Source organism: Phoca vitulina, unplaced genomic scaffold (assembly GCF_004348235.1).
Source record: "Phoca vitulina isolate PV1807 unplaced genomic scaffold, GSC_HSeal_1.0 scaffold25, whole genome shotgun sequence".
In the NCBI taxonomy this organism is placed as follows: Eukaryota; Metazoa; Chordata; class Mammalia; order Carnivora; family Phocidae; genus Phoca; species Phoca vitulina.
Window position 1 is genome coordinate 19,689,718 of NW_022589728.1, and position 12,844 is coordinate 19,702,561.

A 12,844-nucleotide genomic window follows, 5' to 3' on the forward strand; every position below is an offset into this window, starting at 1 on the left:
CAAAAAAAAAAAAAAAAAAAAAAAAAAAAAAACTTAAAAAAAAAAAAAAAAAGAACTAATACATGATGTTAAAGGATAACAGTGTTTTAAAAAGTTATAATCATGGCTCTTATACAGATATAAAATGAACATATATCAAAGATTTATTGAACTCACTAATTAGTAAGGGAACCAGTAAAGTATTACAACCAGTTCAAGGGAAAATTTAAACCCTCCTTTAAATAAGGAATGCTGAAATGAAGTTATAAAGAGAGGCAAAAATTGGTAAAACTGACCAATATCCATAGGGTAATAATCAGTTACATTCAAATGGATACAATGTATGGACTGGAATCGTTTGCACTACTATCAATGTCTATGAGTTACATAGTTACTAAACAGCTCAAAGTCAATGAAAGACCTAGAGCCTCCACAGAATCAGGTAACGAGAAGGATATACTAGAAAAATGTATTGTTTTTCATTGTCTGTACCCATAATCTTTCATCCGTTTCAGAGTCTTACAATTTTATCCCACAACTTCCTCAGAGAGAAAAGTCACCAAATGGAATGAATTAGGACATGAAATGGAGTGTAATCCCCTTGTGCAGTATAGTATAGCAAATTTCTCAGATAAATTTATTTTAGCACCTTGCATTTATTTTGTAATATTTTTCACAATCTACCATTTATTTCTAACTTTGTTATTGCTTTTTCTTTTTTCTTTTCCCAAACCCTGTTAATTCAGACTTACAGCTTCCTAAACTTATTACTTCCCTCTTCTTATGATTTAATTGCCCTTTTACAATTCCCAAAAGAATTGGGCTGTAGAAGTATAATTTACTAAAAATTTATGGATTTCGGTCTGATAATACAAGGAATTTCATTAACAAATACAAAAAGGTATTTTCAAACTTTACAGCCATACCTCAGAGATATTGTGGCTTTGGTTCCAGACCACTACAATAAAGTGAATATTGCAATAAAGTGAGCCAATGAATTTTTTGGTTTCACGGTGCATATAAAAATTATGTTTATACTACATTGTAGTCTATTAAATGTGCAATAGCATTATGTCTAATAAATGTATATATTTTAATTTAAAAATACTTTATTGCTAAAAAATGCTAACCATCATCTGAGCTTTCAGCAAGTCATAGTCACTGACCACGGAGCTCCATAACAAATATAATAATCATGAAAAAGTTTGAAAAATTGAGAGAATTAACAAAATGTGACACAGAGACATGAAGTGAGCAAGGGCTGTTGGGAAAATGGCATCGATAGACGTGCTAAAGGCAGGGCTGCCACAAACCTTCAATTTGTAAAAAAAAAAAACAACAAAAAAAAATACAGTATCTGAAGCATGATAAAATGAGGTATGCCTGTATTAATTTAAGTGTGTAAGTTATATAAGGAGAAATTCATTTTAATGGAAATATAGACTTAATTCTTTGTCAGTAGAAGCAGTCTATTAAATGTATCTGAAGAGGAGGGTAATTTTGTTTTGCTTTACATGCAACATGCTTCAGGGATTTTTATTTTGTAGGGATCCTATGGTTATAGAAGTAAAATGAAAGTGATTAATCTTTTTTGAAAGATAGAAGCTGATGTTTTGTGCATTATTTTCGTATTTAACCAAAGGGAGAGGAATATCTTTTACCTCCAAATTGAAGTATCCAATGGTGAAAGTTTAAGCAGAGGAGGATTTTTTTTCTCTAAACAAACTGAACTTCCATGACCACAGATGACATAAATCACTGATTGATTGCATTTAGAGAATCCAAAAATAGGCTATCCATGTGGAATAACAATACTGCTGAAGTTTATAAAGCACTTATTCTGTTGGCAGATAAAATGATATGTTGATATAGGGCTAGCAACTGTTTTCCATGTGATGCATGTCACTATTTCTCACCACTCCTAGTCCCTGGATGTTTACATACTTACGGTGAAAGTGTTTTAGAAAAAGGATGAGTGGCATTTCTTCTAAAAGCAACCCAAGAGCTCGCCCTTGGGCATATGAAACAGTTTGTACTAGGCTCAGACTTAGTTTAATATTCCTGTAGAAAAATTTTTCAATAAGTTGGCAAAGATGAACGTGTTAACTTTTTTTTTATTTTTAAAGATTTTATTCATTTATTTGAAAGAGAGAGACACAGCGAGAGAGGGAACACAAGCAGGAGGGGTGGGAGAGGGAGAAACAGGCTTCCCTCAGAGCAGGGAGCCTGATGCAGGGCTCAATCCCAGGACCCTGGGACCATGACCGGAGCCGAAGGCAGATGCCCAACGACTGAGCCACCCAGGTGCCCCTAGCTCTTGTTTTTAAAAATGTTCAAGATTTCAGCTTCTTGACCCCATCAAAAAGTATTATGGGCTCAAGTATGAACATACGTTGTATTGCCTGTCAGCATCAATGAAGCAAACAGGTGCATTATATTACCAATTGTATTTAAGGGAAAACCAAATAAAGCATTTAAATGATCTATTAACAGTAATATTTGTACTATCTCTACAATTCCAACAACTCAGCATTTTAAAGTTCTTCCCAAACTACATGTTTTACTGAGCTAATGTTCCATTTGTACTTTATATAATTTGCAATAAACAAAAGAATAACTGAATGCTTGTTATCTGTTCAGGAGTAAAGCCATTAAAACCGGAAACCAGTCAGTAGGATTGCTTAGTATTCTGAACCACTGTGGGAAAAAGTAACACAAGTGACTTATTAGCTATATGTTTTCTTATAAAAACAGGTTTTAGTATTTAGGCCCAAAAGGTAAATAACCAAAATACTTTTTTAATTAAAAGGATTTTTTCATGGTTACTTTAAAATTTTATGTTTTAAATGAGTAAGATTTAGCCATTTTGATTTTAACTTACAAAACCAAAAAGGCTATTTTTCATAGTTCTTTTTTAAACACCAGAGATCACGTGTTCTATTTTTAGTAGATTGCAGGAAGGCGATTTTCTTCTCTGTTACACAAAAATTTTTGAAATTATATTTCTGCTGTCCTCTATACTGCTATGGAGTTTTACATCCAAGACTTTTTTTTTTTTTTTTGCATTTATGCTGTTTCTTTAGTCATGGACCTGCAAGACTAAATCCAATAATTGATAAATCTGAGAAAAAAAATAAGTTAAATTCTAAAAATAAACAGATTTATATGTAAAGTGTGTATTCCAAGATTGACTATATTTTTTCTCGGCTAACTTTCTCTGCAATAGCCCATCTAGTGGCTCTCACATTCTACTGGCTGTCTAAAGAATCTAGACCTAGAATCTGCCACTTGTGATATACTAGAGATCATCTTATCCAGTACCTTCACGCACTCCATTCCATCCCAAGAGGAGAAGTGACATGCCCTAAATTAACCATAGTAAAACAAAACAAAAAACAAAACAAAACAAAACAAAACCTGTGACTCTTGACCCCTCAGGCAAGGACTTTTCACTGCAAAGCCCATCTCTCATGACAGCAATAAAAGTTTTTGGTTTTGTTTTTATCTTTTCTAGTTTTATTGACAAGTAATTGACATACATCACTGTATAAGTTTAAGATGGTTTGATTTACATATATTATGAAATGATTACCACAACAGGTTTAGTTAACATCCATCGCCTCAGATAGATACAATTAAAACAAAAAATGTTCTCCTTGTGATGAGAACTCTTAGGATCTACTCTCTGGAATTTAAGTTTTAATCTGATTAACAGATTATTTTTGAGTTGCTGGTGCTAAAAAAAAAAAAAAAGATGAAAAAAGATGTGCTTTTATTTTAAAATTGTATAAATTGTGCTAGCTTCGGCCATTGATAGATTTTTCAGTTGGTTCCTTTAACCCTTTGATATATCCCTCATTATGTGTGTGTGTGTGAGAGAGAGAGAGAGAGTTTGTGTGTGTGTGTGTGTGTGAGAGGGTTTGTGTGTGTGAGTGTGTGTGTGTGTGAGTCTGTGTGCGTGAGTGTGTGTGTGTGAGAGAGAGTTTGTGTGTGTGTGTGTGTGAGAGAGGGTTTGTGTGTGTGAGTGTGTGTGTGTGTGAGAGAGTCTGTATGCGTGAGTGTGTGTGTGTGAGAGAGTTTGTGTGTGTGTGTTTGTGTGTGTGAGTGTGTGTGTGTGTGTGTGTGTGTGCATGCATATGTGAACACTTGCTTTCTGGCACTACAAGATGCTTCAGGCTTATCTTGTATCTTTCCTGCCTCAGTCCTAGAATCAGTCATTTCTTCAAGAGTTCTGGTTCTTTCATTGGAGAATGGTATTAGGAATCAAGATCTGGGTGATAGTTGTGTTCATTGCTATTGGGATGTCATTGCTTTTAAGCCCTCTCAGCTGCCAGAGCGGAGAGATATATGTGTATATAGTAACCCATGTATATACAAATATCCATAAATATTTCTTTATGTAGCCTTCTGTATATATAGTAAGCTAAACATGAGTTCATACTGATGTCTCCAATTCTAGTACATTATACGTGAATCAGTCTAGCCGTGCTTTCTATTAACTCCCACTTCAACAGTGAAATATTTGGCTCCCGGCATCTGTCATCCATTTACTTCATTGTTTAATTCCAGAATATATGTATAGTAGTTTCAGAATTGTAAACATGTATGTACATAGGGAGCAACTTTATCAATTAGTATACAGTATTTGTGCACAGTTCCTTTTGGTTTTGGTTTTAGAGACTCCACTCGTTTTCAAAGTGACTTAGGTTAGAACCTTATTCCCCCACCGTCTTCAGCTACATTTCATACATTTGTAATGTATCTAGATTCTTTTTTAGTATTTTGCCTTCCATCTTCGGATCCCCCAATCTTCTAATCGATTTTTTTCATTTGTATACAGTAAGTTTTACCCTGTTGTGTGAAGTTCTATAGGTTTTGACAAATGCTAGTGTTTTGTATTTACCATTATAATATAAAATTGTTTCACTTCCCTAAAATATCCCCTCTGATTCACCTATTCAACCCCCTTTTCCCCTCCAAAACTCCTGAAAAGTTGTAACTTTTTGAAACTCTAGATCAGGACTAAACATCTCCAGTGGTAACTGTCACAATCAAGAGGTCACAAATAGGATGTTTCTCTCATACAGGAATCATTTTAAGCAAAGTGGACATTTAATACTTGGTGATATCATCTTTCTTAGAAATCAGGAGTTGTGGGCCCTTATTTTTATCTTGTCAGCATTTGTCTGAACAAAATACCTCAGGTTGGAGAAAAAGATTATTGAAAGAGGGGGAAGATGATGGATGAATTTGAGAAGTCAAGAGTAAATTGACAGGTCATAGTGATTTTGTTTGAAAATTTTGAAATATATTTGAAATGATTTTCTTACATCATGGCTCAATAAATCTCAAATTTAGAGATGGCAAAAGTTATCCATGCCCTTAGGGACTTTCCACATTATCTTTGAAGCAGGAGAATATGAAAGGGCAATTACTATGTAGTAATTATTACGTTGGCACAATAGGCACATAAAGGAATAGAGGAGTAGTTCTGTCTTCCCTGAGGAAGGCTTTCCTTGGAAATGACATCTAAGCCTTGGGAGATATGTTAATGTTTGAGACAGATAAATAAATGAAGGCAGGAAGTATAATATGTGAAAACATCTTGGCATATCAGACAGAATAACCAACTTGAGGAGCTACCAATTAACTGTAGCTGGAGTGGAAGTGTTAGTTGAGGTGGGATGGAGATGGAAGTGGTGGTATATTGGGGTAGACAAGTATGGATCAAGTATGGACCTTGAGTTTAGATTTTATCCTGAGAATTATGAAGCCACTGGAAGATTATGAAAAGGTAATGAGTACATTATATGGCATGTTCAAAAGCACACTCTGCCAGGAAACTGGTGGGGAGAATTAGGAAGGAACTTGACCCTAGAAAACATCATAGATGGCTATTACTGCAGTCAGGGTGGGAGATGATGAGGGTCTGCTTTAGGGCAATGACAGAAAGCATAGAGCAAGAAGGAAGTATGAGAAATATCTTAACAAAAATAAAGAAGTGAGAAGAGGAAGAAGTCAGTGAAGTAAGTAATACTGAAAGGTAAAGTTGAGAATGTTCTCTAAATCCTACTAATCTTTATTCTCATTAAAAGGAGTTTGAAACTTTGATGGCAAACAGGCACATTTTGTGCAATTTTATACTGAATATTTCATTGTTATATTTCTAAGCATGCTTGCCAAGATTTCCATAAAAATATTAATTCAGGAAGGAACAGAGTCTAGATATTTCCTCTTATTAAAACATTAAATCTTATTTAAAAGGGAATATAAAAAATGAGTTCAGAGTTTATGGCATGACTTTGACTTGAAAATGAATTTAAACTTAGAACTCTGCTCTGTTGTGAGGAAATTCTTCTTCTTCTTCTTCTTCTTCTTCTTCTTCTTCTTCTTCTTCTTCTTCTTCTTCTTCTTTTCTTCTTCTTTTTGACATATAATTCGTAGAGACTAAGTGTTCACCCATGTTGGTATTCATGATATCCATCTAGAGTTTAATCCAGAATGAACTTTTTCTTTGGCAGGATGAATCTTTAAAGCAATTGCAAGTAGTTCATCAGCCATGGATCTTGCCAAGTGACACAGAAAGTGAAGGAGTAGAAGCAGAACAAGATAAATGTGAGTAGACATTGCTATTTACTGATAAATTGCTTTTAGCCAAAGGAAATCCACAATGAAGGTATTTCCCTTTCATAACATTAAATGCCTGCAAAAAATTCAGGCTTGTTTAGGGAGACTGTGTAAAGATACGCTCTACTTCAGGTTAAATCTTGATTCAGGGATGTTTTTTCATTGTGGTGCAGAGGCTGCAAACTGACTTTGCAAAGAAGGGTAGATAACACCTCAAAAGAAGGAATTATTTTTCCTAAAGACCAGCACAGAATGTCCATTTGGAATGTGAATCTTCTATAAATATTGTGGAATTAGATCAGTGATAATTTGTGATTATTAAAAAATTTTAAAGTATGTGAGAATCATCTCATAATTTATTATATGTGAAATTATCATTATTGGTTAAATGAATAAGTGCATGTATATAGAAACTCTTGTAAGCTCACAAAACAAATTAATATTATAGTATTTAAGACAAATAGAATATACAGCTCTTGATTTAAATCTCTATATTATACTCATAACAAAGGATGGATTACTCTACTTTGGCATGACATACGGCATGCTTTCCAGGGGGTTACTGACATTGTCAGATATATGGGCTCAGCAATCCAGATGACAGGTTGGAGTCTGGACTATATAGAAATACCATCATTAAAAAAAATAACATATCAAAATTTACTTTTTTAAATCAATGGTAGCCTGCAGAGAGAAATAAAAATTGTAAATGGTAATGTAGCTCTCATAATAATTGGTGTGAAGTGATTAATTAAAAATTCCCCTAAGCCATAGCTACCAGAAATACCTATTATGTTACACAACCAACATTATGATTCCTTACCCAGGGGGATCAAAGAAATTACTCTTCTGGGTTAAAGAAGCATTTAAAAATATTCTTATCCCATTTCCATTGCTGTAGGCTTATGTAGTCAGAGGGAACATAGCCAGGAGAGGGACGTAAGGCAGAGTGCTCAGGTAAGAGGATGCAGAGAGCTGAAGTGTCACTTGGCTGGCACATTCAGAAACAGAATAACATGGTGACATTCTACAGATTGTCTGGAGGGAAACATCACCTTTTTCAGACAACATCTGATAAAGACTCAGAAAGTGGGCTGTACTTTAAGCAAGTACAAAAATAAAGGGAATATTTTGAAGATCTTCAATGTAAGGGATCCTGAGTAAAATGGTCTAGGAAAAGAGCAGCATGGGATACAAAGAAGAGAATCCCCCAAGTAAGAAAGAATTAGTAGTGGCCCAAAACTTTTATGAAAACAAATGCAAACACACTTATACTCCATCCCTACTCTCCACACATTTAAATATACATGAACACTCATTCTACACTTTGGATTTAATCATTTTCACCAAATTCTTTGAGGCCTTCATAAATTTTGTGTTTAAAAAAAAAAAACTCTTCAAGGTAATGTGTATGTGTATTGTATAAATACAATATATATAATTTTGCTCTATCAGAATCAACACATAGGTGCCCAGAGTGAGTAAGGCCAGGTAAACAACATCCTTATAGGATGCACAGTGTGTTACTTCTATGTGCTATTACTTATAATGAACTAAAACTTAAAAACAAGAACATAATCAATCAAAATAGTGTATTTAATCCATGTGCAAATTTAGACTTATTTTTCCCCTTAAATCCAATGCCTCCCAATCAGTATTAAGTCTAAAAAATAGCTTAATAATGCAAAGGAGATATATAAGAATCCCCAAAACTTTCTTTAACCCTTGTCACCTAATCATATTACCTTTCTGCATATACTTTCACAAGATTTTGGTAAGTTGCAATAATTTCCTCTTCCACTAGAATGCAAAGTTTTTGAGAGAAGGAATCTGTTTATATATTGACATACACAATAAGACCTCAATAAATATCAGAATAATGAATGAATGAATATATTTCTTTGACTCTTTCTAATTCATTTATCAAGACAGTTGGAAATTTAAACAAATAAAATAAATAATAATTGTGACTGAGTAATTGCCATAAAAATTATTTATTGTTTTTAAAATTTTAATAATGGATTTATAGTTTAGCCATGGCTTCTGCCATATGGTCTATCAATCACTCTAAAAAAGGCCATTCTTGAACTCTCCTAACCATAGACCTAGAACCAAAAATATTTTATTTCAGCAATGTTGTACTTGGAGGTGACCCTTGACAATGGTAAATTGTTTGAAATAAAATCAGGGTTTAAAAATAATTAGGTAGTAACAAGAGCCATCTGGAAACGGAATGCTAGCTAACATTGTAGCCAAGTTCATAGCACAGAGATGCAAATACTTTTCAAGAACAGCATCCGACCTTCAGGTGCTGGGAGAAGTGTAAGATGGAGCTGCTGTGGTACCCGCATCTCCACTGATACTGTGCTCAGGGCATGTGGTGTGTGGAACAGCCGGCAAGATGTGTAGAGATCATCTACCTCTTGATTTTCTCAGTGAAAGAGAATTAATGACATAAATACATGTGAATCCAACATCTGATTTAGAGTCTAGAGGCTCATATATTAGAAATTTATGAGTGAGGAAAAGGACAAGATTCATCACTCCAACAGTAACACCTGTTTCTTGAGTCAGCTTTCTATAAATTATTCCTAGGTAATTTTGTAGAATGTTCTCATTTCTCCTGAGACAAATTATCATGGCAGAAAGTTTCCAAATAATGTGAGGACCTTTGTAGTAGTGCATATTTCTTATTGCATCATCTTAAAATAAGACAGCTCAAAGAAGTTTTATAAAAGACACCTTTTAGGAAAAGATGTTTTGAATCATCAAACGGGAAGCTTTAAAAACTTTTGTTCTAAATAAGATAAGCAGAACCCTTAATTCAATAGATTTTTTTCTTTATTCTGCTTTTGTTTAAAAGTATAAATCACAATTTTAAAAAAATCATGTTAGGAGTGTGTTTGTTTTTAATCTCTCAGATTGTAGTGTGAAGTCACTAAATAACTCATATCACAGACCTTTGAATCTACTGGGATACTGTTTGATGCTCATATTCCTGGGCTTCATTCAGACCTATTGTATCAGAATCTCTGCATGGGACTCTGAATTCTGCACTTTTAATAAACCCCTCAGGTGAACCTTGATTATTCTAAAGATTGAGAACTCTGGAATGAAAAGTCCAATGAATCAGAGGGTTGTGTTTTCAGAATTGACTCCATAGTGTTGTTCAATTTTGGACCTTATTTCTCTAGGCTGCTTTTCCTATCTGTAAGTTAAGTTTGGATGTAAAATATGAGAATGGAGAAAGAAGGCTGAAATTTGAAGGAATAAATATGGAATGAAATTGAGGTACAGGCTCTCTAATCAGTAGGTTCAACATATACATGGACAAAAATAGCTACCATCAAACCAGCCAGCACCCTCTAATTAGATTGTGGAGTTTTAAAACTTGAAAAACCAAGCTAAAACAACAACAACAAAAGAAAAATATGACAAATAGCAGATGCAAAGTGTGATGGCATAAATCAGTCCAAACACTTCATTAATCCCAAAGAGCTAGTGTATGGAGTCAAAAATAAGGCAAAGTGCTACCTAATTGTCACTGAATTCCTGGGATTTGAGTGAAGATCAAATAGAATGATAGGTGTGAGTGAATATACTTTCTTAATTGTTGTACAAGTATAATTTATTATTAATATAATAAAATTATATTCATGAGCTTTGAGAGTCTTAAGTGATCAAAGTTATTTTCAGTCTATTATTGTTTTTTCTTGTTGTTATTGCCCTTACTACTTTTTGTTTACTGACTTTCCTGAATTAATTTTTAAAGTCTATATTATTTTTTGTATACCTGCTGAAGTCTCTGCTCAGTAGCTTAGTAGTCAGCTAATGCCTGGACAAAGTATTGAGGCATGCCATGGACACTCCAGAACTTTACAACTTTGCTTACACAGAGCTTCTAGGTCAACAAAAGGTGAGAGATAGAGCCTTACTAGGTTTTTCCTGGGCAGATGCATAGTACCACACATATGGGTGGACTTCTAGATCCTCAGGAATATGTCAGATCTTTTGAAAGCTTCTTAAGGACATCTCATCCATGAGGTTTTCTTTTTCTTTTCTTTCTTGTTTTCTTTCTTTCTTCTTTCTTTCTTCTTTCTTTCTTTCTTTTTCTTTCTTTCTTTCTTTTTCTTTTCTTTTTTAGTAAACCCCTTGTTTGCCTCAATTGGTATCACTGCCTCAGGCACCTGCTAGTAAAACTGTTGCCTCTAACTGTTTTTGACAAATGTCATAGGGATTGAGTTTTTCACTGAGTGAGCTTTAATCTGGGACAAATAAAGAAAAAACATTCAAGTGAGGATTTTGCAGGCAGCTTCTATATAGGTCAAATAGTGACAATTCTCTAGATATGGGACATCTGGGGGAACTCCAAACTCATTCTGTCCCCTCTTGTGGATCAGAGGCTGCTTTTTTCATAGCTACCATCATTGTGAGGCTGCTGGTTTCAAGGCTACTGCAGAGTTAGAGAGAAGGTTATTGATATTGGGTAAGTGAAAATCCCACACAGCTCACTGTTCTCATTGAGATTCAGCTGCTTTTCTTTAATAAATGTTCTGTGGATTATTGCAAGCCTTTGGTTAATTTCTAGAGTTGTGAAAAGTTGATTTTGGTGATTTTTTTGCTAATGTTCTCATTGCTTTTTAGAGGAGCAGATTTTTGGAGATTCCTATACTCACATTCCAGAAATGCTTCTCCTCTCCTATTTTTCCTGCTTTCATCAGCCTAGTTTTCTCTTTGCTTGAATGGGAGTAAGATATCTTCATAATGGGCTGTAGAATCAGATAATATCTATTTCTTTAAGTCCTAATTTCATGATAAGCTATTAAAAACAATTTTGTAGTAAGATAAGTTTTGGGACTTTATACATATCATTATAGTTGAGAAACTCTCAGTTGTAAGATATACCAGTGATGTAACAACTTTTCAAGAGGAGCAAAAACAGTTCTACACTTTTAAATGATCAGATCAAGTGTAATCAGCATCTTGGCTTAAAATGAGAGAAATTATTGTCCATTGTTGACTTGAAGACATGCTATATACAGTCTTTTCTAAAAGTCACCAGGTGGTCCTGCTGCAAGATCTGCTTGACTATGTAGAGTCCAGCGTTCTTGTGTATTTACTTGAGTTCTTTGTGCAGAATGCTTATTATCTTCTGTTTTCAGAATGCTTATAATTTTCAGAATGCCTATTAACTGTGGGAAAAACAAATGTTCTAGGATTTTAGGAAGTGCTAATCTAATCTAATCCTCTCAATCTCAATTCTCTTAATTTAATGAAGAAGTTGATTCTCTAAGAGATTGTAGACTTGTTCATGTCACCTGGTTAGTAGCAGATGCCAGGAGTAGAATCAAGAGTTCTTGTTTGGGCCCAGTGATGTTTACTCTTATTGCTTCATCCTTTACTCATGACTTCACTTTGTTCCCCTTACCAGGGGGTGACACAGTTTATTCTGTCACTCTTGAGAACCAAAGTGCTTGGGGCAATAAATGGGGCTACAGGATTCTACTGTCCACTCAAGATGTGGTGTGACCTTTGTTCTCCTTAATCTAACCTTGCATTACTTCTTTCCACGTAGCCTCCCAAGATTTGTATTTGAGCAATGCTTGAGGCAGTGATGTTATTGTACCACAGCTGATAATTTTACCAGGCCCAAGATAAGGGACTAACTTACTATCAAATGAAAGAGTAGAAAAGGATGTGTTAGGGGCAGTGGAAGGTAGATAACATAAAGACCAAAATGAGTTAATAGCCAATTTTAGATAGGTGTCAGGGCTTCAGGAGACTTGGAACTCAGAGTTTAAATATTAGGGTTGTGGCATCAGAAATAGGGACTAGAAATATATACCTCAGGAGATAAATGAGACAGGACTTCAGTATTTTGTTCTGATTTAAAGGTCAACTGGATTGTCCTACACAATATATGTGTTTGTAGAGAAAAGACATACACACATTGGAAACAACCAAGAATAAAAAATAATAATAATAACAGTAATATGATAAAAACAGCACAAGAATAATTAGAAAGATGAGCTCTAAAAGTAAAAAAAGACAAAAACTTCTGGCAAACTCTTTTAGGTTATTTTTGAAGACCAAAAGAAATCGTGATGATTTTTAATCTCACTTTTCACATTAAATCTTCTATGAGTGTTCAGAAAATTCTAAAGCTTCTCCTAAAAAATTCAGGGCATCTGAATTCATACCAGGCAATAAATCCTATACCTTAGGCATTTGCATGTTT

General features: G+C 34.3%; 1 protein-coding gene across 1 annotated transcript in view; it reads left to right on the forward strand.

Annotated features, from left to right (window-relative positions):
* Positions 1-12,844, forward strand: part of CUNH8orf34 (chromosome unknown C8orf34 homolog) — a 373,414-nt gene that overhangs the window by 343,236 nt on the left and 17,334 nt on the right. Inside the window, 1 exon segment of the mRNA XM_032421931.1 lies at positions 6,501-6,594. Coding sequence (XP_032277822.1) covers positions 6,501-6,594 — 94 coding nt within the window.